We start from the raw sequence: 27,895 nt of genomic DNA on the forward strand, positions 1-27,895 counted from the left end.
TACTATTATGTGTTTTTATTGTAGAAAAACAAAAGGCTTCACTTGAATTCAATAAGCAGCATTATTTCATGAATTCAAAACAGGTTATGACAGTGAAGTTGCTTTCAGAAACCTTGAGAGATTTGAGAAAAAAGAATAAAATGACAGATTCTTCTCTGACAACAATCTAAATTATTTGCATGACCACAGTAAGTCCCTGTAATTGCATATCATTTCTTATACTCAGTCTGTGATTCGTATGCTCATCTTTTCCCTGTGCCTTGTTGAACATAGCTGAGAAAAGGATGTGGTGAAAACAGCAGTACATTTCAAGCTTGATTTTCAATAGCTCAGTACACATCAGATTAATATTACAATTCAGAAGTGACTGAGATACATTTTCTTCTTCAGCAGTTGAATGTTACGGTTGTATCAGAACCCAGTGAGAGTTGTTTCTTACACAGCATTCATCATTTTCAGCTTTGTATCACAAGATTTCTCAGCAAGATACTGGGCTAGTATTTGATTATAAACAAAAAATAACCACAAAAATGAAGAGTCACAAATGAGGTACAGTTTGCAATGCAGCAGAATTCATGGGGTTTCTTTTTTACTTTTGTTGGTCAGGTTTTTCGCTGGTTTATTAATTACACACTACAGAATGAACGGTGGCCTTCCACTGATCACATCCACCTTTTAGTCAGAAGCTGCATGTCCCCAGTCAAAGCCAAAATTAAACATGTAATTGATTTGTATTTGAAATCTCATGGCAACAGACAAATCAAGGAAACATCTTACTATATTAATAGTCTTATTGCCACCACTGACTTATGTTGAATTCCAAAAGAACTTATAGCCTGTCCTTGAGTGATTGTTTTAAAATGCAACTCAACATCTCTAAATCATGTTAAAGACAACTCTAAACACAATTTTAAGCATCTCACTCTTCACGTATATGCTAAAAATATAACTCAAGGTATCCTGCATATTGAAAAAGAAACCAAAACACAGACATTAAAAAAGCAAGGTAACTCAACTTACTATTTACAACCAGCTCAAATATAATGCTAACACAATGAAAAAAGGGGAAAAAATGCAATTCACAAAGGAAAAAGGAGAAAACAAAAAGCAAAAAAAAGCATTTCTGACACCCGCTATTCAGAATTATACAAACTCATATTTTCTTGTTGTTCTGAAACAAAAGTGGGTTGATTAAAAATCAATTTTTTTTTCCCCGAAAAATATTTCCTAACTTTAGACCTTGTTTGTTACACTGATAACAGTCATCTATGTACTGTAACCAGCACTGGCTAATACCAAGTTACTTAAACCGAAGACCCAAATTTTCTTCCCACAACAAAACGAATGCAATTCATTTTCCATAGTTATGCTTTATGTTATCATCATTTGCTCCAACACAAAACTTGACTATTTAAGTTTACCAATGTCTTCATATAAAATGTCTTAACTTAGAGTTACTGCACAGTAATTTCTTATGTGATCTAGCTGCCTTATACAGAGGACTTCATCTGTATTATATTGTAATATTACTTTAACAAAAAAAATAGCATGAATACCAACATAAGGAGCAACAGAAGTTCTGTTTGCATGGTACTTTTCACAGAATCAGTGTTAACGGCCTTGGAGATTTTAACCTTGGACACAAACTAGTCATTTTCACAGGATCGTATTAGAAGTGACTATTATGACAAAACAGATAATAAAAATGCATTATACTGATCAATCTTTATGAAAGTTAATATTATGCTCCATTAACTCTCTAGGTAACAGTCTCAAATAGTAATATCAACACAAACCACCTCAAAGACTTGTAACAATCTAAACACTGTAAACATGTTTACATCAGTCAAAAAGCTTGTCATGTGGGATTTTGGCAAAATAGAGTGCTTGTGTCATCCTTTATCAAGTTGTACTGTAGTTTCAGAAAACTTCCAGTACAGATGATCATTTGTAATAAAAGGTTATGTAAGCATAAAACAATTTAACATGTAACCTTGTTTGAAAAGTTTTAAAATGCAGTTCTCCAATAATTTTTAGCTGCTAATATATTGTATATCACAGAGATATTCCTGACTGCCAGTAATTACATTAGTACATAATAAAACAGTCCTCTGGTTTATAACAATTTACATTTAACTTGGTAACAAAAAATCATTTTTCCAAAATAATGTGCAACAATAAAACATGTGAGTTCCTGGAAAAACCGTAACATGTCTTTAACCATCAAGGTTCTGAAAGAATTTACAGATCTCTTGAATTTTTTTTAGTATACAGCCTTAATTTTGAGTGTTCGGCTGGGCTGTACTATTATCAGTTCATCAGGTATACTAAAGCCAAGTAACATTATCTCATTGTTCTAGGAACAAACAATTAAAAACCTCCCCAAAAGTACCTGCAAGTTCCTTCATATTCCTTTGATAATTGTTAAAGACAACTGAGAGAACATCCCTATATCAGCTCTTTTCCCTGTCAATATCTGAGAAAATTTAAACACATGCAAGTCAAAACTACCATAACGCAGACACAAAAAGGTCCTCTTTCATGAAGATCATCAATAAATGACTACCTTCAATAAATTAGTCTATTTGGAAATTCTAGAGATTTTTTGTTCAACACATTAGTCTTTTTTCTTTTCCAATAGGTCTTTCTGTTTAAGCTCTCCATCTGAAAGTTCTGCATACTTCCCGTTCTTTTCCTCCTCTTGCTCTTCCTCACTGCCATCATCTGTGAGCTCCCGATCACTGTTTTCCTTTTTAACTGCCTCATGTTCATCTACACCTCCATCTGTATCAGCTGTGCAGATTCCATAACACATTATGCTGATGACACCCAGGGGCAACCCAAAGAGAAAGCATCCCAGAAGTGGTGAACTCTTGAACACTGACTGTTGGAACACAGATTTGAAGTTTAAAAAAATCACTTCCACTGAACATACACAGTTACCACATTACCTATTACTCTGCATATTTACTAAGATCTGAACTGAGTCAGTTTTCTCAAGAAGGGCAAAGCAGTCATTTTAGCCATTCCTACTGTAAGCTCATTTAAAAAAAGTCTTAGGTTAATATTGCAATATGCCAGTGGGATGATTAATGTTAACATACTAGCTACAAATTCTAGCCATTGTTTGCAGCTTGAGAAACCATTGTGCTAATAATGTTAAAATAACATTTTAAAACAACCAGTTTAAACTCTCATTTGTGTCTCATTCTCAAAAATGAGTTTGAGTCATCATAAGGGATCTGAAGAAGCCACTTGTTATTAGAGAGCTCCCTATTAAAGAGTAGCTTGAAAGACTTTATTGCACAAGAGGAAGGACTTCTGGTTTCAGAAACTGATGCATAAATGCTGCATGCTGACAGAAGTTTGGAAGCCACATAAAGAAACTAGCAAACGTGAATTCAAATTCACAGCAAAGATTTTTTTTTCATGTATGCAAGCAGAAAAAAAAAATTATGTACTTCTGCCCAATAAAATGCTGTTAAGCATCGTTAACCTCCAAGAAGAATGATAAAATATTTGTTTTAAAACCACACCAAGTATAGTATTTAATCTCTTTACGCCCTAAATAGCTTTCCTCAGAATGTTTTACATTCTGTTACTGCTTTCAATGAAAGGAATAAAAGAGGGTTAAGAAAAACATTTTTAATTCTTTCTGCTCTATCCCTTAAAATGTACACCAGATTTTAATACAGAATGCAAGTGAAAAAATAAGTAATTCTGTATGCTGAATATTTAGCACACTAGAAAATGTTATTAGAGACTTCTGTCAAGAAGTTAACTAGGCTTAAACCTAATGCATGTATGTGTGTGAGCATATATGTGAACAGATTAAAATATTTCTAAAATCTATGAAAACATATGCATCCTGATTGATAAGGTTACCATCTGTATGGGAATTGCTAGGTCATGATCTGAATCAATGACTGAGCACTAGGTGACAAGTCATGGATAAGCCAGTGAGCTCAGGTGCAAGCAATCAGAAGGGATGGACCCAGGGTCCTTACCCTCACGGATTAGCAGCTGAGGGAGAAGCATCTCTATTCCGAAATGATGCTCTTCTTGACATGTCACCAGTCTCCAGAAACAATGAGCCTCCTTCTTCTAAATAGCTCTTGAAACGCCTGTCCTAGTACAAGGCATTATCATTGCCTTCTATTGCTCCTCACTATCTAAGTGACAAAATATAAAACTTACCACTACAGTAGACTTGGCATCATAGACTATTCTCTTGATTCGCTGCAGAACTCCGTCACCACCTTGCGCCTGAAATTTCAAATGGAACCATGTCAAAACTGCTGACACTTTTCATTTTTGATTCCAAAAGTTCATTCTTCAGACCTTGAAATCTTAAGACCCTTTAGAAGGAAATGAAAAGTAATTATTCTTGCATCTCACAATGCCCAGACACTCCAACTTTTCTAGCATGGACATACATACCAATAGTTTCAAGAAAAATTTTCCCACAACTATTTTAAGCAAATTGTTAACAGTAAACTGGCACTCTTAAAACGTCTCTTACTGTAGGAAGACCTCTTACTAGGAAAAACTAAGAACCAGTGTAACCATTATAAAATTGAAGAGAACTTCTGAACCTTCTTTTTTAAGTTGATTGATACCTATTTACGGATAAAGACAGAAGCAGTTAAAAAAATCTAAAAAGTAACAGAAAGATACACAAACATAATGAAAATAGTTTGCGGCCAGCAATATCAGACTATCTGCATTACTACCTGAATTAGCAGAGCTTCCAAAATACTAGATGAATCTGAAGCTAATTTGTGTTGAAGAAGGCCAGTCTTCACCTGCCTCAGGATGCCAGAGAAACAAATAGGATGAGAATCTACATTTTGGAGAAAATCAACTGACCAGAACGCGATCCTGACCAAATTCTCCTAAAGTGCAAATTACAGAGATGAAGGACTCAAAGGCTACTAAGACCATACAGAATAACAAGGTGAATATTCCAACACCCTCCAAATAAAGGAGGTAGGGATTGTCACATTTCTCAGAAATTTTACTGTGGTTCAGAAACTTTACATTCTATTACTAGTTTATCACTGTACTTCAAAGACTGCTGATTTCTCTGTTATATTTAAACAAAGTTAAACATGCTAACATGTTTAAACAAAGTTAAAGATGCTAATAAAAACATAATTCAGAATTTTCAAGCGCAATTAAAAATATTAAAGAATTGAGAACTGAAGAAAAAAATGCAACTAAAGAATTTACTTGGAATATCCCTTGCCTTGTGTTCAGATACTTAGCCAGTAAAGTCATTAACAGCAAGCAAATCCACCCATATTGTGTTGTTGATATATCAATCTGTCAGACTAAATAAACTAAAGTATCCTGTGTGACTGAAACAGTCTACAGCTTTACTTGTTATTGCTATTCAGCATCCTAAAACTGTTGGCATAACGTGATGCGAGATTCAACTAACGCAGTAAGTATTCAATGTAAAGTGAACTGGACATTGGTGCCTTCCAGGAGGCAGCATGATGATTTGTCAGCACTGCCTTCTTTCACTGAGAGGCCACTTTGCCCTGTGCGCACAAATGAGAGCTCTGATACAGTCTTTTCCTTATCCCCAAAACACAGCCTTTTGTTCAACTGAGGGTATAAGCAAACTTTGAGTTTGCTTTACTAACATGAAAAAAAAAAAATTGTCCAAGCCACCAACTGTGGGTGGATTAATTAGGCTTATTAAAAGGTCATTAAAAGCAGTTAGAGAAGAGCAAGCTTGTGTCTGAAACACGCAAAAGAAGCATACCACCACTCTGAATCAGAACATATCATTCATGAAGCTGATAGATTTAGTCATTGCCCAAAAGAAAGCATAGAGCCAAGTTACATTCACCAGAAAAAATTTAAAGGAAATCAGGAAGAGAATTAAAAGCTCTCAATTTATCAGTGACAGCAGTAAAAGAAATACCAAGATAACTTAATAAGCTCTATACAATAAAACTACATTTGCTTGCTATTAGAGGGCTCTGCAATCAGAAATCTGAGCAAAGAAAAACCCTGAACTCAGAATCATACATATATAGACAGTGTCCAAGATAAGAAGGCAAAAGAAGATAAAGCATATGACATGACAATCAGAGCAACCTTTATTTTCGTACTTCTTATAAAATGAACACCAACAATATATTTGAAGTCACAATGAAGACTTACTTCAGCTGTACCATCCAAGATATTGTTAATAAACTGAACCATATCTTCTGTGTTCTCAATGTGCCTATCTGGTAGAAAATACTGCTGATTGGAGGTATTCAAAACAACGATAGTAGGAATTGTCAAGTCACTGGAAACATAAAAAAGGTTAGATGTAAAAAAAAAAAAAAAAAAAAAAAAAAAAACAAACCACACCATCTAAACCATTGCAATTTAAATGACTTCTACATCATTAATCTTCTCCATGTGCACTGCAAATACTAGTTCCAGTTCCTTAAATAAAAGAAGAAGAAAGAGAATCACTGTAATGGTATAAGCTTGTTTCTCACTAATACTTTTTCTTCTTGTCTGTGTCAGTGAAGCTACTGAAACTTACTGCATGTTACATACCCATAGTGATTGCAAATAAAGTACCTTGTGATTTTCCTATTAGAGAGAGATCTCAGACAGTGGCCTTGCATTACAAATGCAGTAGTGGCATAACACAGAGCACAAACAAAACTATAACCCAAGAATTCAATCCCAGTTGATCAGCTCTAATCAATCAACCTTTGCCTATTGAGTCAAAAGGACGCAGTATATTTTTTTTTAACATACCTTTAAGATAGAACAAATAAGCTGGAGTTTTTAAACTATTACTACTCGTTCAAATGTATAATCACTACTGAGCAACAAATCAGAAAAAAATAGATTGGAAATCACCTCTAGAGATAATACAGTATAATCTACTTCTCCAAGTAGGACTAAATTCAAACAGCCCAGGTTTAGAAACTTACACTATACAAGCATATTTTTCTACAAACTAGATAACGCAAACCTCATTTTTCTATATTTTCGCTCTTTTCTAGCAGCGACTCACCCATGTCTATTTCTAATCCAAGTAATATTGATGATATTTCAGCCTTCACTGTGGCTATTATAATCTAAGTCTGTAATCAACAGTATAACAATACTAAGCAATTACTCAAAATTCTAATTTTCCTTCACGTCAAAGAAATTACTGTGTCAGAAAATGTACAATAATCTTTTAAATTTAATTCCAAACTTAGCCTTGAGTAACTTTAATATTTACCCATGAAAACGCTAAGCTCCTACAAAACTCTAGGATTTAAGGCTCAGACCATATTCCTAGAATTCAAGTTTGAACCACGATGCACCTCAGAAAACACAAGACCTACTGGAGATAACACAATAATTTCATCTTTCTGAATGTACTCAAAAAAAAAAAACAACCCAGCTTTGTCAACAGTGAAAGCTTACAAGAGGATTTTCTAAATGCAATTTTCTCCTATACATTTTTATTCTCTATTAGGAACAAGTAAGTAATGTAAGTAAGGAGTCAATCAAATCAAGTGCTTGATCACAACTTATCAACTTCTGACAAAATGCGTCACTCTGGACATAATCAAAATAAGTTTCACTATTTGGATATGGAAAAGAAATTGATACTAAGCAGTGTAAACCACTTCCCATCCATAACAGAAAAATAAAGCACCAAAAAGTTAAAACATTTAACAGTTTGGTAATTAAATTGTTGTAGTTGTCTGAAAAGCAACCAAAAATTAAACTTGATATATAAAATTTATATGCTATCCTGGAACTCATAAAGTCACATGCTTAGTTGGGTTATTAAAAGAGCTGAGAAATAAAGATGTATAGACACCTTCAGTTGATGTTACAATGTTGTTCTATATCTCACCTTTCACAAATATGTATTATGAGGAATGTTTCAGTGAAATACTTAAATACACTGCTTTCTTCTTTTGTGCACACTTCTAAGTACCATATATTTATATTTTTTTTTACTCAACAGAAGCATTCTCTTCCATTGCTGAAGACAGAAATAAATGACACTATTAGTGGAATTACATGGTCTAGTATCAGACCTGGAGACTGGCAACCCTGACTGTGTCAGGGAAGTTGGAACTTTTGATCCATGGGGTCTCTTCTAACTCAAGCCATTCTATGATTCTACATCTAAGTCTGCAAGTGTATTTCTAACAGGGACAACTGGTAGAATTATTTTGTCCTTTGTCAAGAAAGGGTATTTATTGTTATGCACATCTGGAAGAATAAAACATTCTGTAATAGATTTCTCCACTTTCAAGAGGCTTTTTCTACCTGTTTTCACTTGCTGCCACCTAGTGGAAAATTGAAGGCCTGACAGTATTATTTTACTCAAAATATTCAGGCAATCATGTAAACAGCAAATACTTCTCTTCCATGTTTTTTGCTGATTTCCAGTTATATTGGAAATGCAGTTTTCATTTAGGAAATAAACTACAAGTCTGCAATTAGTTCAACAGCAGCTTTTCATACACAACAAATGATAAATTTAGGCATTTTGTAGATTAAGTTTAAATAATCCAACTGAACAGATCCAACAATTATTACCAGATCACTACTGCTGTAAATAACACGTGTTCTTCCCCTTCATTTTATTTATCCCAGGGAACTCATCTACCTCCCTAGCTTCTGTGCACATCAATTCCAGTGCTCAGCAGAGTGTACTGAGTAAAAAAACAGTTAGGTTTTTGTTGCATCAGTAAAATACCTCTCCTACCCTCCCAAACAGAAAAATGAAGCAAATTTATGCCAGACAAACTGAGAAAACCACACAGGAAAGGAAATAATGAAAAATGGGGGCCTCATTTTTTGGCAACCAGAAAGCACTGAAACAATAATCACACTTTTACTCCAACTGATAGACAGATGTTTTCAGATTACTTGTATTCAGGTACTAAACTGAATCCAGAGGCATTCCACAGAAATAATAACTAGTACTTCTGAAGTCCTCATGAATCTCCTAGAACTTTTAGTGGCACAGTTTTAAATTAGAGCATTTGCACATCTATCTTGTTTTCTTACTCTTGACCTTGTAGACATCTTGTGGCCTTAGATCTAGCATCCACAAGAGCTACAAGACCAGACAGATACAAGACAGACACTGTGGAAGATGGATACTGCAGACTACTGCAGGTGCTCACGGTGTGCACTTTGATCAACAAGAAAGGAACTCAGAATACTCCTCCAGTACAAAGCTGGCATATTTATTCCTGTTGTGCCCTTACTTCATTTAGAAGGCCAGACAAGAACAAGTCAACAGTAAACACCAAGCAACCGAACTCCCTAGTGACAGATCTTTGCAAAACAAGGACAAACATTAAGCATTTTGTTAGGTTACTTATATATTTCATAAAGTATCAAGTACATACCCCACAAGCAGATAGCATCTTTTACACATATCATGCTGCATGTCTACAGATACATGAATCTCTGCATTTCAGCTCTACAAATCCATGGTGAAAACATGAATTCATGGTGTCTGCTAAGTGGTATTTCAAAGCTGACTTCTCAAATGGTAATAGATACCTGTCTCTGTTCTTAGGAAGATCTCTTACACAATCACTGGCAAATACTGTACTTTATTCTTCAACTGCTTTTCAAAAAGTAAGGGCACATAAAGCAAGATCCCAATAAGCTTCAGTTTTGAAAATGCCCTTGTAGGAAAAAATATGCCTCTTCAGAAATGAAAAAAAAAACAAAAACAAACATGGCTAGAGTATGAACAAATTTCTATCAGGAAACATAAAACTTCTAATTTTGATAGTGTTGTGTAAATTTCACCAATGACAGAGAAAAAAAACACAACATACAATTCTAATAGAGTACTTTATTAAGTAAACCTAAAAGATAAACTCCATCAATCAGCACTACCAGTAAGACAAACCTCTAAAATTAAATTATAGTATCATTTGTTTAATTAAAGCTATATATTTCTGAGGACAGTGATTTTTTATTTTTATTTTTAATTCAGAAAAGGCAGGAATTCTTCAGATGACTATTTTAAGTTAAATACAATAGCAACAACTACAAGAGAAAAAAAAAGGAATGCTGAAATGCTGACACATTAGGGCGAAAGGATGCCATCCAGAGGGACCTGGACAAGCCTGAGAGGTGGGCTCATGCCAACCTCATTAAACTCAACAAGGCCAAGTGCAAACTCCAGCATCTGGGTTGGGGCAATCCTAAGCACAGATACATGTTGGGCACAGAATGGCTTAACAGCAGCCCTGAGGAGAAGGATTTTGGAGTGCTGACTGATGGAAGACACAACATGAGCCAGCAATGTGCGCTTGCAGCCCAGAAGGCCAACTGCATCCTGGGTTGCATCAGAAGTGTGATTAGCAGGATGAGTGAAGTGATTCTGACACTCCACTCTGCTTTTGTGAAACACCATCTGGAATACAGCGCCCAGTTCCGGAGCCTCCAAAACAAAGACATGGAGTTGTTGGAGCAGATCCAGAAGAGGGGCACAACATTGATCAGAGGGCTAGAGCACATGCCCTATGAGGACAGGCTGAGAGAGCTGGGGCTCTTCGGACTAGAAAAGGCTCTGAGGAGACCTTATAGCAGGCTTCCAGTACTTAAAGGGGGCCTATGGGAAAGCTGGGGAGGGATTTTTTATAAGGCCAGTAAGAGACTAAAATGGAAGAGAATAGATTTAGATTAGATATCAAGAAGTTTTTAACTGTGTAGGTTGTGAGATACTAGAACAAGTTGCCCAGTGAGGTTGTGGATGCTCCCACCCTGGAAGCATTGAAGGCCAGGCTGGATGGGGGAGCAACTTTGTGTAGTGGGGGTGTCCCTGCCTATAACAGAGGGTAGGAACTAGATGATCTTAAAGGTCTCTTCCAACACAAACAATCCTATGATTCTATGAAATACACATGTACTTACTCCATTAGTAAACTATTGATGTAATCATTTCCATCCATATGGCCAAACTGAAAATCCCTGTAAGAAATGCAATGAAAAACATTATTAAAAAAAAAACAAACAAAAAGTAGTAATGTCTCAGCATTAAAATAAGTTTGTCCTAAATATTTTTCTTGTAAATGAAGTACACAATCAACATTATAATGCAAAAAAAAAAAAAAAAAAAAAAAAAAAAAAAAAAGCAATGCTGCAGCACAATCAGCTATGCAAAATTAGTTAATGAAAGTCAACTAATGTCAGTGTATGGTTCAAAAAAACACTATACCATTTCTCAGGTAGAAAAAAGAAAAGTAACTGCTGCCTTAGAAAGGTTAATGCAGAAGTTCATTGAAGCTATTGTAGAAAAGTGCACACCTGTGAAAGTGATCCCGATAATCTCTTGCAACTTCCTGAATAATAGATTTCAGTCTGGAGACAAAAAAAAAAAAAAAAAAAAAAATCTGTCAATCCAAGATATACTTTGTCAAAATTCAAACATTTAGATTTCTCCAATAAGTAGCAAATAGCATCGCATAAGCAATAATATTTGGCTGCTCAATCAACAAAAAAACACTCATCTTCCTTGATTTTAAAGGTTGAAAGGCTATCTAGCATACAGTCTCAATATGAGAAAAAGAGTGTCAGACTGCTTTGCGTCATCTATTATCATCTGAACGTATGACACGGTGACCTTGAAGAAAATCCGAAGATGATTTGTCAAAACAGTAAACACACTACTTGGACAATATTTTCTCAGCTTACATATACAATCGCATATCTAACAGAGAAAAGTCTTGTTCTTCCAGTCTCCAGCAAATTCTGACTCACATTAAGAAAGGGTATTTTCAACTAAGTTCACACAATTAATAGCTATGCATCACTAAGCTCATTTTAATGCAGCTGAAGAACAGCCTTTTGTTTAAAACTAATAAATTTATCTCAAAATCATCTGAACTTAAGTACTCTTTTCCATATTAGAAAAGTGAGGGTATTTGAGTTCACAAGATTTTAAGGTGACACAATAGCTTAAAGAACTATGCAATCACTGTTCACGTGATCTCATTGAAAGTCTCCCTTTAAAAATATATGGACTTAAACAGGGCTATAAACAAAGTAATAATGATGTCACAATCTAGAGAACGTAATATTAAAGGTAAAACTTTTCATTTAGTCTAGAATTTCTGAATTTTTAAGGAATCTCCAGAATGCATCAAGATTTTATAAGTCAATGAATTATTTTTCCACCATACCACCACATTTTTCCATTCATCAGTACTCAACTCTGTACCTGGTATGTTCCACTGAAGAGTTTTTGTCATCAATCACTGCAATAGCCACAAGTTTTCCTAAAAAAGGAATACAGTACTTGAAGCCATTTAAAAATAAATTGCATTTTCAGATAGAATATGTGCCAATATCTGGAAATTTTTGTAACAGCACTTCAGTAAATGCCTTATTTTAAAATATAACATTACTTTCACAAACATGTGGAAATCCAGGCATTCTGTATCTTCAGAGCCTTGAAGAAACCAATGCAGCATCGAGTATAAACTTGCTTTTAAATGGGAGATAGATTATAACTTACCCTGACCTGGAAAAAAAAAAAAACAACACAGAATATCCACGGCTTCCTAAGCATATACATACTCTAAGAGCAAGTAACTGAAGTTACTTGGATACAAAGTCTTCATTTGTCTTCCAAGAAATTTCACCAAACACAGAAGTATTCAGGGACAGGTCCATTTCCATAGACTTTCATCTCCCTACCTCACCATATCTCCTCTAAAGATACTTGAATTAGCTACTATCTGAGAAACTTATACATACTTACCTGAATAAGTCCATCCATATCTGACATTTCAAAATCTGTTTATAAAATTCTGATGGTTTTTCAAGAATTTATGATTTATAAAAAACCTAAATTATTATTAAATTGAAAGCCTTGCTTAGTTTTTGTGAATACTACAAAATTAGACATACTATTTTTTATGGTGTTATTAAGGGTCTAGCACAGGCTTTGGATGAAGCCTCTAGTACATATAAAATGTCTCCTGTTTTTTGAAGTTAATCGGACATCATCAACTCAACTTTCAGATTAAGTAGGGCTTTGTTTGTTTTGTTTCATAAAAAGTATCCTTTCTTACTCTTCTTTGCTTCTTCTTAATGTTTAAGTCTAATTTTAGAGACAACTGTTCAAACATAGCAACATCTCACCTGTATCTCCAAGTTCATACAATGTAAAACCATCTACAGTAAGATAACCTTGAAATCTTTCTCGATTTATCCAGGATGACAGATCGCCATCTTCATATTCTAAAAATACAAAAAATGCTGAATGTTGAATACACATTGTGTGAAAATACCATTTTTTTCCCCCCATTTTCTGGGGGCAATGTGAGAAAACAGAATTATTAATATGTCAAGCAGTACCTCGCTCTCATTTTTGAAACGTTAGTATACATTTTGTACAGTAAAAGTCATCTATCAGAAATGAAAATTCTTGTTCACTGTATCTGGATTTCCCCAAAGCTTATGTTAATGGGTGACACCTCTTCAGCAAGTTTTCTTCTACTTTCTGATTTGAACAATGAGTGAAGGAAGAATATTTAATTGCTTTGGTTCAGGCAAAACAATACTACTGGAAGCTGCATCTCAGTGATTAACATGAAGTAAACTTTCTAAACTTCAACATCAGTACTGATAAAGACAATTCCTCCAATGATGTATTTTATTCTGTAAGTAATCAAACTTTTCCCTATGCTGCCATGAAAGAGCTGTTATTTATCACAAAATTATTGGTGCATTTCCCACTGCTCCATCTTGCCTTGAAATAAGCAGCCCCACTGGCTCTAGTTTCTCCACATTTGCTTTCAGAGTCTTCTTTTAAAGTAATGTACACTTTTACTTACCATCATACACAAAGTAAGTTCCGTCTTTGAATACAACAACAGCAGGTAGTTCAGGCAAGGTCAGATACTGAAAGAAAGATATTCTTTGGTTAATCCATTAAAAATAAACTTCCAATTTTTTAATAAACATCTTTGAAGTGTGGAAAAATACTCCACGGGGAAAATATTCAAGTACATTTAAACACATTCTGCCTACATTGTTAAAAATAAGCATTCCATCTTCTGCAATATTAACAAGTAAGAAAACATAAACCTATTCTCAACAGGTAGGCCTCATAAAATATAAACTAAACAGCATTTTTACACGTATCTAAAGTACTATCAGAAAGTTTTACTAAAATTTGACATGCACTTTAAATAGGTCATAACTTGAGAATATCATCAAGCTTGCACTATTCTGTTTTCAATTTGTGCTGTTGTCAGCATACCTGCCATACAGAAACTTTTACTGAATGGACAGTCAATAATACAGAACACTTGATGAGTATTATATTGATAATATGCCCCACTAAACCAGTGCCATTTTCTGTGTTCAAGCTGATGGAAATACAAATATTCCAGAAGACAAGCCTGCAAATGCCCCTCATGTAAGCATACAGAACAATGAACACATACATCACCATCCTGAACATGCTATTAAGATTCATTTGGTCAGCAATATACTCAAGAATACACAAAGTATAAAAATCTTGCAAAGATAAAGTTAACAGTCACAGTAAGTCTACTCAATAAAATGAAACAAAAAGCACTCTATGTACTCCTTTCTGTTAGCTATCATTAGTTAAAATTTTAGAATTTAGAATTGTAGAATAGAACCTGTGATTAATAAAAGACTATCATATTTTTAGTCCTGATGATGAAGATGATGTTGAATCGTTTCTCTAATTTATTTATGGTTTGGGGAAACATAAGAACAGTATAATGAGTACTTCTCCAAATAACATGCCTACTGTAATCACTGTGTTATCTCAGAAAGAAATGCAAAATCAGTAGGTTTCTAATGTAAGAGCTCATACACATGATCAAGAAGATTAATTCTAGATAATGCTTTATTCTTTTATTCACCACAAGCATAGTTCAGCATTTTTAAAGCTCAAATCAGCCTATGTCCACCTCATGGCTTACAACATAACTAATCTTGTTTCAAGCTTTAGGTGTAAAACCACAAAACAAAGCTGAACAGTTAATATCACATCTCATCGTGAAAAGCCTCATTACAAGTAGCAACCAGTTACTTTGTAACATTTTTGCTACTCTGGAAAGAAACAGTGTACAGTCACTACTTCAGTTACAATGATGCAACATTTGTAGCAAATTACACTGGGTAGAAAGAACGGTTCATTGCTTACATCATAGAAAGAGTTCCAACCTTTTGCATTCTTGGTCAGTAGCAGCTAAACTGTAAACTGTTCCTTGCTAGAGCGGGAACATCTAGATCAGGTCACACAGGAACGCATCCAGGAAGGTTTTGAATGTCTCTAAAAAAGGAGACCCTACAACCTCTTTGGGCAGCCACGTTCCAGTGTCCTGTCACCCTCGCTGTAAAGTTTTCTCATATTTACGTGCAACCTCCTGTGTCCAGCTTGCACCCATTGCCCCATGCTCTATCATTGGATGTAACTAAGAAGAGCCTGGCTCCATTCTCATGACATTCACGCTTTACATATTTATAAACATTAATGAGGTCACTCCTCAGTAACCTCCAAACTAAAGAGACCCAGATCCTTCTGCCTTCCCTTATAAGAGAGATGTCACTTCAACAGTTAAGCAACAATAGTTAGAAACTTTTCACCTTTTTGACTAAATGCAAATGACTTCCTTTCTATTATATAACATCTCTCTCACATTCAAGAGTACAGCAGGATTCTGCAGCCAGCAGACTAGGCTGGTTGATACATGGACAGACAATCAACTGTATCACACAAGCTGGAAAGAACTTATCTTTTCACTAAAGCTCCTGATACTATGGTATCCATGCTATAAGACAGATGAACCAATTGGCTGGTGAAAAGTTTATCAGGAGCAACAAGAGCTTTGTAATGGATAAAAATGGAAACATGCATATTCTTGAGCTGGTTATGCAGAATTCAATGTGGGCTGAACATGTCTTTAAAATTTTATCAACATGATTTAATCAGTTTATTAATATTACTGAGCAAGTCATTTTGTTAACACAAAGCATGTAGACTCAAAAACTTCACAGTGAAATTATTTGAAACCTACCAAAGACAGACGTATTGCAGGAAGCCATCTCTATGCCACCAAAACAACCAAAAGAACATTTTTACGGACATCGGAACTGAACAGCTTACCTCAGGGAGCACATCTTCTGAGGCAGAAAAAAAGTATGTATAAACAATTAGTTCTGAAGCAACTTCAATGTATTTTTCCTGCAAAAATAAAAAAAAAATTTTTTTTTGAATGGTTCAGCCTCTAGGATGCTTTAAAGTTTTGCAACATACCTTATCTTCAAAAGATTCATCAGGAAATAGGGTTAGGACACAAGATTATAAAAACCACTTCTAGTCTTTGAACTTTCTAGAAGTTATTTTACAGTATGTCTGCGGAGAGTCATAAGAAATAACTTTTTAAATAAATTTAATCTAGTTTCAAACCTTTAAAGGAGATTCCCCACCAACATATACAAAAAATACACGATGCCTCTTTCGCACATGCTCAAACATATGCTGGCTAGGAAGTGGCCTGATAAGAGGTCTGGAAAAAAAGAAAGAAGATAAAAACCTTAGTTTTTACAATCTGCCAAATCACAAGTAGAAATCCCCAAAGAAAATGCCATACAGGTAGTTTGGTTTCCCAAATTCCTCAACCCAAATTTATCCAGTTTTTCAATTTCTATCAGAAAAAGAAAATAAAAATCCTGTCTCTCAAAATAAACTATGTTCCCTAAATAATAAACTTTAGACTAGCATCTTAGAACAAAATGTTGCTACGATGTTAATATTCAAGCCACTTACCAGCTGTACAATCATTTGAGAGAAGATAGATGGTGTGGTTTTAAAAATATTCTTTAAAAATTTTAGTAAGCTATTAGATCACCGACACTCTTACACTACAGAATTATCAACAACTTCATATAATAAGTATTATATGTCTATATCACTTAATTGTATCTAAGGATGAAAGGAAGAAGTGCCATTTCTTTTCTATTCAAAGATTTGGAGGCCATAGGCCACCAGAAGAAAAGAAGAAATTATGAATATCAAAAAACGTTTTGAACAATTCTGTAGAAATAATTTCCTCATGTTGCTAACTGCCACAGCCTGCTGATGCACAAGCATATATTTTACAGATTAAGGAAACTTGGAGTATGAAGCAGATTCTGTCTTCGTAGCAATGTCCATATATTAATCCACATTTACGTCAATATTTTTGTCTATAGCTCCTATGAATTTTGTTTGTCCACAGTTTCCACAGTTTTGAAAAGCCCTACATCTTGCATGATAAAGAATTATAAGTGCGACTAGTCAGTTCCTATTTGTCTTCTCCATGTCACTCACCACCAAGCTCACAGGCAACCAAATGCACATTGTGTCTAACTTTTAAAGCCAAGGTAATTTTATTATCATTTTTTTGATCAGTTGCATTTTTGGCCCAATGCAAAATATTTTGGAAATATTAAGTCAGAAGCAGTCTCAAAAAATTGTGTACTTACCCTGCTACTCTATTAGCAAATTCAATTATATCATCTTTGGTCCTAGGTCCTCTATAATTGTATGCCAAGTCACCTTTTAAGCTGGATGAATGGGAAAGGAAGAAAAAACAACAAGGAGGAAAGAATTAGCTGACATTAAGAAGCCACAGATTCTGAAGAACAAAATTAAAATCAAATAAGTTTTATCCACATATGCAGAATTACTCAAACGTTTACTAGTCACTTGTTAGCAAATGATAATCAAAATTATTTTTAAAATATTCATCAACAAGCAATTAGCAAAAATAGAAAAAAATCAGAAAAATAGAAAAAAACGCAAAACAGTGTAGTTATGGAGTAAAAACCTATTTATACAATATCTAATAATTACATCTAAAAACAATTATTTTGTTATGTTTTTTTCTAGTGTGTAGCAATCATAAATACAGAAGTTGCTAGGAATATTTGCTAATAAATTCAAAACAGCTAAAACAAATCCAAAATGTCTTTTTTCTTCTTTTTAGTAATTGGGAAGTACCAGATGATTTGCAAAACTTTCTAAATGTATGCACCAAAGATTCCACAAAGTGCTTGTCAACTTCTCGTACCTTCCCAGCACACGTGTATTTAATTAAAATTTACTACATTGTAACAGCCTTCCTTTGAATCCAAGTAAGTTTAGGAAGCCCGTGTGAAGAAAGTAATCTTAAAACAACTTTCTATGCCTCTATATGCCAATAAATTTATTATCCCTAACAATTAATATGCTCAATATTTGAGTCATTTTTGAGAAACGTAAATTAAAAATTTTATATCTATAGTGAATCTTACCCTTGAACAAGCATATGCTGTGAACAACTCCTATATAATCAGTGAAAAGTGATCAACATTACTATTTAATATGACCTTGGACTATGCACTATATACCTTAAGAGTGAGTATGTATGATACCATTACAGCTTGGATTTTTTTTTTTTTCTTTCCTTAAATGTTAACCTCCATTAATTTTTCAGTTAGCGATGCAAGAACAAAAGCTACATGTGCATCCTTTGTCAAACAACTGCTCTCACACTTTAACCTATACAGTAACCCAATAACCACCAGTGTCACTTACATAAGACTTTCAGGAAAATCACTGGAGAGAAAAGAAGGGCAATTGAAAATAAGAAAGCAAAATTAATAGCTTAGAGAAGTCAATGGAAAGACTTAGGTATGCAGTTACCGCCTGGATCATTCTCAAGACTTCAGATCAGTTGGTACACGAAATTCCTTTCTGTATTTCATATAAATGCATACGCACACTTTTAAAGTTGCATATATAAGACAGCAGTGAAATGAATTCCAAAATTACTACGCTATTTTTTTTTTTAAACAATTAAGATAACGTTTTCTGTTTGCTTTGTTGTTTTTTAAAATGGAAAACTACCTTTTGCACTTATCAAATGAATGTTGGGAAAGGTCAAGTTCAAAATAATTCAGTGAGAAACATCAACTTACAGCTTAATTGTTGGATAGCCTCGCACTCCGAATTCAGATGCAATACCTGAAATATATGCATTAATGCCAAACTGAACCAAGTCTTGTTCACTTGCCCACCTTAAGGTTTAAGTAGTTTCCTATTCAAGGCACATAAATAAATGCAGAGGCTCCTGATTTAGATGCTAGAAGTAAACTGGCATCTCTAAACATAAATGTTCAGTCAATTTTCTCTACAAGGTATTATGCATTTAACGTGAATCATACATAGAACCAGCTGGAAATATTTGAGGTAAGAATTAAGCATCACGGATGTAGGGTCTGTAAACATCCATCCATCCATCCATCCCACCCTGCCTCACATTTGCTCAAAAGGTTGTATCTTGATATTGGAACATCCTTTACTGTTGTGAATGTAGCAACTGCCACCTTAACAATATCTTCAAGATAATTCAGTGTTTCCCAGAAGTTAAAATAAATATTCCTTAAAGAAGAAAAATCTAGAATAAGCCTAAACTTTTGATAATGCCTCTGCAGTCCCTTGACAGGGTGAGGAAGAAAAGAAGAGCTAAAAATGCACCAAAACATTTTAATACATGAACATTCTTAAGCTACCAACCACATGACACAGTAACACATGTAGGAGGACTGAGCACAGGGCTCTGAATAACAGTTTAGAATGTGTCACTCTAAAATTGTTTGTTGAGGTCAATACGAGTTGTACAGACCTGTCAATAAAAGTAGCAGTTCACATACTAGCATCTCACTCAGAGCAGACTGATCTAAGAAACACGTGGTCTATGCTCACTTGATTTTGATCTCTTCCTCTTATATTTCTTTTATTAAAAACTAGAATCTGTTCAGATGCGTGCTAATATGTTCAATCACTAAGACTTTCACTAGACAGCTTATTTTTCCTCGCAGAACTCTGTAGTACATTCAAGAAAACTGCAGAATAGGCAGGTTGTTTTTCTGTTTTGTTTTGAAAAACATCTCATCCATGGAGATTACTGAAATCCTCTCAAGCGATTTATTTACAGGACCAGTGTCACTTGTTGATACAAAGAACACTACACAGGCAAATAGCACCAATTATGCTAGCACTAAGTGCAATTTATTTCTGCTTTCATCGCATTCAGTGGACTTTAAGGCAAACTTGCACAAAAATTCAACTGATACACCAGGTAACAGTTCTGTTAGTATAAGCACTGCATTTATTAGATGTTCTATATAGTTTCCACCAAAACATTCTGATGGCAAGCCATCAAAAATTCAGACTTCTCGTGTTGCTTAATGTTCCTATTAGAAACACAAAACTAGTTACAATCTCCACACTCTTTTCTGCAACATATATGTACTCCACTGCTATACTGAGTATGAAGAAACTCAACCTTCACCAAAGAAACTCTGTTTAAAATGCTGTGCAAATATAACAGTCCTGAATACTTGGTTTTAATTGCACACAGGCATCACATCGACCCTACTGCTCCCTATGCCTTCCCTTACAGATTTAAGTGAAATGACAAGAGACAAGCACACTAAAACTAAGAAAATAGTATTAAACAGGTAAAAAGTCTCTCATGTCTGCCAAAACCACTTCTCTGAACACCTCAAATTTTGTATGTTTCTATTCCTGAAAACACTCTAGGGTCTGTACATATGAAAAGTATCTTCAAAAATAAAAGCATTAATATAGCTCAAACTGGTTCTTCAAGAATACATTTAGAGAAACATGGGGAGAAATTGGCTCAGCATTAACATAATGACTTCAGCGATTTCAGTTGGTTTTTGGTTTAACGTTTCGAGGAGTAATTACCTAAAAAGAATAACAACAAGAACACAAACATTTGTCCAACAGTAATACAGGGAACATAAAATGTGGTTAAATTGGATGTTGTCAAGAGAAGCACTACTCCAAAACACTTGTATAAAGGTATTCTAAGTATATCAAAAGGGATATATGTTAAAAGCTTTCACCTTCCATTTGCTAAGAAATCTCCACACAACCAGCAGTAAGTACAATAAAAAAAGTACATACAGCATGTTGTCACTTTCAGAAACAAAAATCAGGAGATGGTTTCCCAGCAACTGTTTTTACACGAATTTCTTATAGAACAATAGAATGACTAATGAAAACAAAGTAAGAACAGCTTCTGTTTTGAAGCCGTTAGGAAATTATCTCCGTTCAAACCTTACTTACTAGAGAAGGAAGTTGCATCCATCTTCCCAACTCTTACTGGAGAGCCCATGTTTTTCATTTCTATACCCACTTCATTCCACACAGGCTCTAATTTCTTGCAGTGGCCACACCATGGTGCATAAAACTGAGAAGATACAAATACATTGAATTCAAGTCAGATACATAGATACATTAGTAAGGTTTATTTCGCAACTTTGTTCTTCTTCAGGTTGCATGAAAATAAACCTGACAGTTACTTACAAAGGTGGAGTGATAAACTGAGCTTTTAAGATTTGGTACTAATTTAATACGAAAGCAGGAGTTATAGAAGAATGTACTCAGTTGTAGCACAATTATACCTTTTTTTTCCCCCCAACAGACTGTGTAGCAACACATTAAAAACCTCTCAAAGTACTTTCATTTGGTTGTGTTTTTTTTTTTGTTTTTGTTTTTTTTTTGTTGTTTTTGAAAGTGAAAACTTTTAATCTATCTATACACATTTAATTTGCAAAAATATATATATTATTCTTTGAAAAGGAGATTGTATATATATGTACATATATACACACATGCACACATACTTCTAAAGCTATTCTCTGCATCTCAGTTTTTCAAGAAATGACTTTTATGCAAACACGGTCTAAAATCAATTCCATTTTTGTCAAGGTCAGAAACGTGAAACTATTTTATCTTCCTGCCTATCTTGCTATAATGCCTCACTAAAATTAACAGAGAAGATTCCAACGTTTTAGAAACATGATCATGTTGCAAGCTGACAGTAATGCGCAGGAAGACAAAAACCAACTTGAAATGGTTTTCCCTACTGAAAAGTATCATATTCCTTTCCAAATACATTGGAAAGAATGGACCATTTCATGTATTCGATGCTAAATGTATAGCAAAAATTAGTTGATAGAATTGTAAAAAAATCCTGCATGCAAGTTATAACCTCTTCATTGCAAGTGTTAGATAATCTGCTTTCCAATTCAAGGGCTGTAAAATGTAGGTTGAACACTGTCTGTATTCAGTACTCAGTCTAAATTGTGGTTCATCCTGAACAATGGAGGACAACTGCGTATCCACCCTATCAAATGAACTAGTCATGTAACTTCTCTGCACCACATACAAATGTTTTTCCAAACGATGAAGCAGCCCCACTACACACCCTAACAGTGTACATTTTGTGTTTTGAGTTCCACTAGCTCGGTGTGAAATAATGGACAACTCTTCCAATTTTTCCTTCTATACTCACATCTACAAGCCAAATATCATCTTTACGGTTTTCTTTAAACCTAGGAGGGAAAAAAAAAATAAAATTAATAGATCTGTAAGAGTCTACAATTAGATTTAAAAACTACAGATACTAGATTGCTGTTTAGCTTCTTTTTTGGAGGAAAGAAGGGAAGGTGGAGGAGCAAAGTTATTTTTCATTAAATAATCCCAGCTCACAATACTACATGCACAATGTTTATCAATTATACTTCTATAACCATTTGCCAAAGCCAAAACAACCAACAATAAACAGCAAAACCACACAGAACATAGAAAGCATACCAATATTCCACAAATCTATTTGATTGTGATATGTAATCCAAGGGACCAAAGTATTCTGGTATTATACTAAACACTGCATATTGGTAACTGCTCAGAATACATTGTAGCCATCTTCCTACAGCACTGGTTTACACTGTTAATCCTAGCTTTACTGAACGTACACTGACTAAATTAACCTTATGTTAACATGCAAGGCAATTTTTGTTCAACTTCCTTCAAAGTTTTACTTCTCTCCTTCATCTGCTCCACTACAGGGGGATCTGTTCAGCTTTTTACACAAGTTACACAAAACAAAAACTTATTGGAAGACAGCTAATTTGAAAATAAAATATTAGAAGTCGTGGTACTACTAAATACTTTTAAAGTTAGAGCAATGACATCCCTATGAACTGATTACCTTTAACTGTAAACTTGTCATGAAAAGCATAAAAATACAGAAATAAGATAGAATAGAACACACTGTTTAGAAATATATTGGTGTCTCTTGAAAAGTTGTTTATATATTTTAACACACAGTTGTCACTACAACAAAATCATGGAAATCATCTTATTACTTAACTGTTCTTATGCTGAAAATTAAATAAACCACAACCTTCACTCAAGGCTGCTTCTTTTAATAAAGATTCGAGCTTTCATAAAAGTGACTACATTTGGGAGAAATTAGAGCTGAATGTTTTAAACTGCAGAATTTCAGTGGTTAATTAAACCCTCAGAAAAGATATGGTTAGTGACTAACATAACTAGTAACTTCAGGAGAACAGTTTTTAAGTCACAATTGCTTGAATATACCACCTCACAAAAAACATGCAGAGCAAAAGAACTACGGGGAGCCTAGCATCTCATGAGAACTCTAATGAAGCTCTAGCTAAATTCCCACTGCAAATAATTAGTCATGACACAAGAAGTAGAAAGCAGCTACTGAATCATCAGATACTGGGCTGCATTTGTATGAGGGCTGCACCAAAAGTAATGCCTCCTATTTTATTACATTGGTCTACAACATCAGAGGCAAGCGTTGCTGATACAACAGTAAAGAAGGCTGAACCTTCTCATCAGTGTTCCGTACAATTTGTTGCTGTGTAACAGACGGCAGCAGAGAGGCAGCCTGACAAAACGGTGTCTGATGTGGAAGCGCCTATGAAACAAAGATGTGGAACTGAATTCCTCCATGTGGAAAAAATGGCACTCTTTGATATTCATTAACGTTTGCTGAACGTTAATGGAGACCAAACGGTGGATTTGAGCATGGTGAGGTGCTGAGTGGTGCATTTCAGCAGTGGTGACAACACAGTTAAAGACAAGCTACATTTTGGACAGCCATGCACAGTGTACAATAAATAGATGTACAGAGGCTAGGCTAAGTAGGATTATCATGATGAACAGATAATAAATGGAAAATGCTCACCAGCGTCGCAGGCTCACAATAAACTCCACGAGAAGGGATCTCCAGAAAGAGATCCTTCCTCAGTGGCAGTCAGCACTTAAATGAGATCTAGGAGAGGTGGAGCCAGGCTCCACCCCTTCCGGTAGCACAGGGGAATTGCCTTCACCTGCGCTCCCACAGCTGACTCATTGTTTTGCCTCAGGTGGTCAATCAGAGGTTCAGGATATGATCAACAGTTCCCACACAGCTACCCTGAAATGAAGAACATCTCTATCAATTCACCCATACAAATCAACTAACGGTTGTGACTATGTTGAAAAACAGTGTTTTGTAACTGAGAATTTGCTCCATCAAACAGTGTTAGCTGTTTGCTTTTTGTATCTGTTGTAGTTTCTGTGGAAATAGATAGTAGGAATTATTTTTGGAGCAACACATATATTTAGAATATCAGCTTTGTTTTGTAAAACAAAAATTTATAATGAGATTTTCTACACCCTGTCACATATGACTCCATTCCAAGGAATGGTACTTTAACAGGAGATTACTCAGAACATTAAAACACTTAGGAAGGTGAGCTGAAATCTTACGTGATGGCATACAGCAAGAAAAAGAATGACAGAAAGGAAATATCTGAAGACTCTGTATTCCAACAGAATTTTATAATTTTGACAGCACATTCAATAGGCCTAATATATTGTAAGAGAAACTTTATTACTGTTAAAACTGTGGCATAAATTGTACAACTCATTTAAAGGCATCTATTTAGTTAAAATATCAAGTCTAACCTTAACATTACCTAAACAAGTTTGAGTTCAGACAATTTTGTTTTGTTAATGATTAAACTATTAGACTTTATTAAAGAAGCTAACCACACAGCTGAAGAAAAACAGAGGTATCTGTACAAACAGGTATTTCAGCATTTTCTTGAAGGTGCTGTTTCTAGTTCCTGTAAGCACATTTCCAAAAGTAAAATGCCAGCACTTTTTGTTAACTGCCCTGCCCTCTTATGTCAGTAGACACAGGCACAGTCACACTGGTGGAAAGATGATATAGGAATCCCATCTCCTTGACTAAAATGATTTGTCTCAAAAACATATAACCTCTCAACACTTTACACTCTGCTATCAAGTACTACCTCAACTACCACTTAACAGACATACCCATTGAATTATTGGCTGTAAAAAGAAAACAGCATGAAATCAAACTAAAGATGAAGGACTCAATTCCAAAGGACTTAAATCGGAAGCTTTAAGCTTTTTAAGCTTCCACTTAAAGTGGAAGCTGCTGCTTTTACTCCTCCTTCTCCCTTCTCAATCTCCTTATACCATTTCCGATCCTGGGCTGAGCTCCTACAGCATCCTTACAGATAGAAAAAATACTTAATTTTGAGTAAGGTTACAGACCTGTTTCATTATCACATTGGAACAACTCTACAAATGCTGTAAGATGAGCAACAGATCTGAGGTAGGCACTAATTAAGGACAGAAGAAACTGACAGGAACCATCGCTCTTAGTTTGCATGCATTCAATGGCCCAGTCAGGTGATGCTGAGTAATTCATATCTCTGTTAGTTATTCCCTGCTACTTGCTTTCTTCTGTCCTAAAAGCCTGGGAAAGGGACTTGCACCTTGTGCTAACAGCATTGTTTGCAACTGCAAAAATAAAATAAAAAAAAAATTAAAATCAGCAATAAACAAAACAAGTTTTCATTATAAGCAAGAACTCCATTTATGTATCTGTAAAGCGGGAAACTAGAAGCTTTCATCAGTCACTGCTCCCAACCTTTTTTCTTATTACTTTTCTCACTGTTTGCCAAGCAGCTAAAAAGAAAAGATTGTCCTGAACAAGTCACAACTTAATTCCCACGTCCAACTGCAAATACAGAAACTTGTAGTTACATAGCTGAAAAAGCAAAGCATTCTAAAACTGGATTTTCAGTTATCAGCTATTCCACAAAAGTTACATAACTACAGAACTATTCCTCACTCCAAACAACAATTAGGTTTAAACTTATACCTGCAGAAACATGATATGGGAACGTGATGTGGATGCATAGAAGCACAATATTTTATTCCTGCAAACTCTTTATTTTCAGCCTCGGAAAATATGAGGCAAACCAGCTTTGAAAATCAACTCCAAGCAGTTACCGTGCTTCAGCTGTTCTTTAACAACACTTTAAACACAATGCAAAGATGCTGAGGTATCTCTCTGATACCCTTTCAATACATTCCTATTTCCTACCCCATTACTTCACTACACTCATTTGATCCCATGATTAACTGCTCCAGATGAATTAGCAGTATGTTAAAAAAAAATAGTAGCTTTCTGATTGCTCAACTACATGAAGGAAACCATCATGCACTGAACCCTAATAAACGCACAATCTGTGACAAACTGATCATGAAACAGCTATCTAATACATTCTCTTCCTCCTAGTCTTCTCAAGAAAAATTTTCTATACTTTCTATTTCAATTCTAATAATTGTGCTGCCTTATAGCAGTTCAGATCAACTTGTGGATCTAACAAAAAAAAGTTACATCTACTTGTAGAAAGTCAGTTTTTAGAGACAACTACAAACAGAATCATTAAGGTTGAAAAAGATCTCCGAGATTGACTAGTCCAACTATCAGCCCACTGATACCATGCCTACTAACCATGTCCCTCAGTGCCACATCCACATGTTTCTTGAACGCCTCCAGGGACAGTGACTCCACTGCCTCTGAGTACACTGCCACAGAACTACCACAGTAAGGCAAGTAAAGGTAGTACGTAGCTAAGATTAGGGAAGGACTATGCATTTCAACACCACCACGGAACTAAGGCTAAACTTGCTGTAAAAGCATATCTTTGCCCAGGAACATAAGCAGCACTCCACAAACCAGTCATGAACCAGTCCAGCAAGCCTGCCTTATTCCTCTTCCTTTTCTGGCCATGCATCAATGCACTTTCTCTCCCAACTTCTTGTTGCAGTTATGCAGCAGAGGAAAATGAAGAATTTAGTTGAACACAACCAGCTTTAACTCAGGGTGGCTATCAGCCCACCAATGTCTTTATTCCACCAAAAAAGAGAAAGAAGAATAAAATCAGAGAACGCTTTTGAAAACAGCGCTTGTGAAAACAGCTCAAAACAAAACCACAGAAATAAAACACTCTCCAGCTTAGTTGATAGCGCCTGATAAATACAAGCCCCAGAATTTCTACCGTTCCTTCTCAGAGGAGATTACTTTTCCTGAGTAACGTTCTGGACAGCCTTACACTGCACAGAGCTGCTGGCCTGGGAACAACCACCACCACCACCCCTCCCGCCACCCCCCTTCCCTTGTTCTGGCACTAAAAACAGCGTGACTTTTAATTAACATTGCAAGTCACACACAGTACTTACGATTCATCCAGATCTTCCACAAAAGCCGCCTCTGACGCCAACGCCAGCGCAACCACTGCTGGGTGAGAAGAACCGTCAGTGACCCCCGTCCGGACTGGGGGTGCTCGCTCGGAGTCCTTCGCCCGACCCGGGCTCCCCTCCCAGCCCTTACTTCCCCTCACCCATACCGCGGCTCCCCGTGCCCGCACCACCCCTCGCCGCCTCCTCATGCCGCGGCACTGCCTGCCGCTCCCCAGCCCTTCTCCCGGCCCCAGGGGCAGCCGCTCTTCTCCTGTCCCCGCACCGGGCGCATCCCGCACGGCTGTTACCTGCCGCCCACAGACACCGCCGCCACTCGCCCAGCGCTGCCATGTTGACAGGAGACCGGGCACGGCCGGAAGGGGAAACGGCACGGCGCCGTGCCGATCTTCCCTCACTGCGCAT

At 35.6% G+C, this 27,895-nt stretch overlaps 1 protein-coding gene across 2 annotated transcripts; it reads right to left on the reverse strand.

Moving 5' to 3' along the window:
• On the reverse strand, nt 1-27,895 carry TMX3 (thioredoxin related transmembrane protein 3). Of its 2 annotated transcripts, none has more exons than XM_042840102.1 (16): nt 27,781-27,895; nt 27,473-27,527; nt 22,404-22,443; nt 21,173-21,296; nt 18,994-19,039; nt 17,518-17,598; nt 16,460-16,559; nt 16,157-16,234; nt 13,845-13,911; nt 13,150-13,248; nt 12,224-12,281; nt 11,311-11,364; nt 10,918-10,974; nt 6,178-6,307; nt 4,198-4,266; nt 1-2,884 (listed from the first exon to the last, which is right to left on the reverse strand). In XM_042840102.1, exons 1-16 carry the CDS (start codon nt 27,893-27,895, stop codon nt 2,618-2,620), a joined length of 1,440 nt encoding a protein of 479 aa, XP_042696036.1. In that variant the 3' UTR covers nt 1-2,617. The 2 variants fall into 2 exon arrangements, with proteins under 2 accessions (XP_042696036.1, XP_042696035.1); XM_042840101.1 differs by having other exon boundaries at nt 27,473-27,530.

Source organism: Centrocercus urophasianus, unplaced genomic scaffold, assembly GCF_019232065.1.
Source record: "Centrocercus urophasianus isolate 14NV4802_14NV808 unplaced genomic scaffold, USGS_Curo_1.0 seq_11, whole genome shotgun sequence".
Lineage (NCBI taxonomy): Eukaryota > Metazoa > Chordata > Aves > Galliformes > Phasianidae > Centrocercus > Centrocercus urophasianus.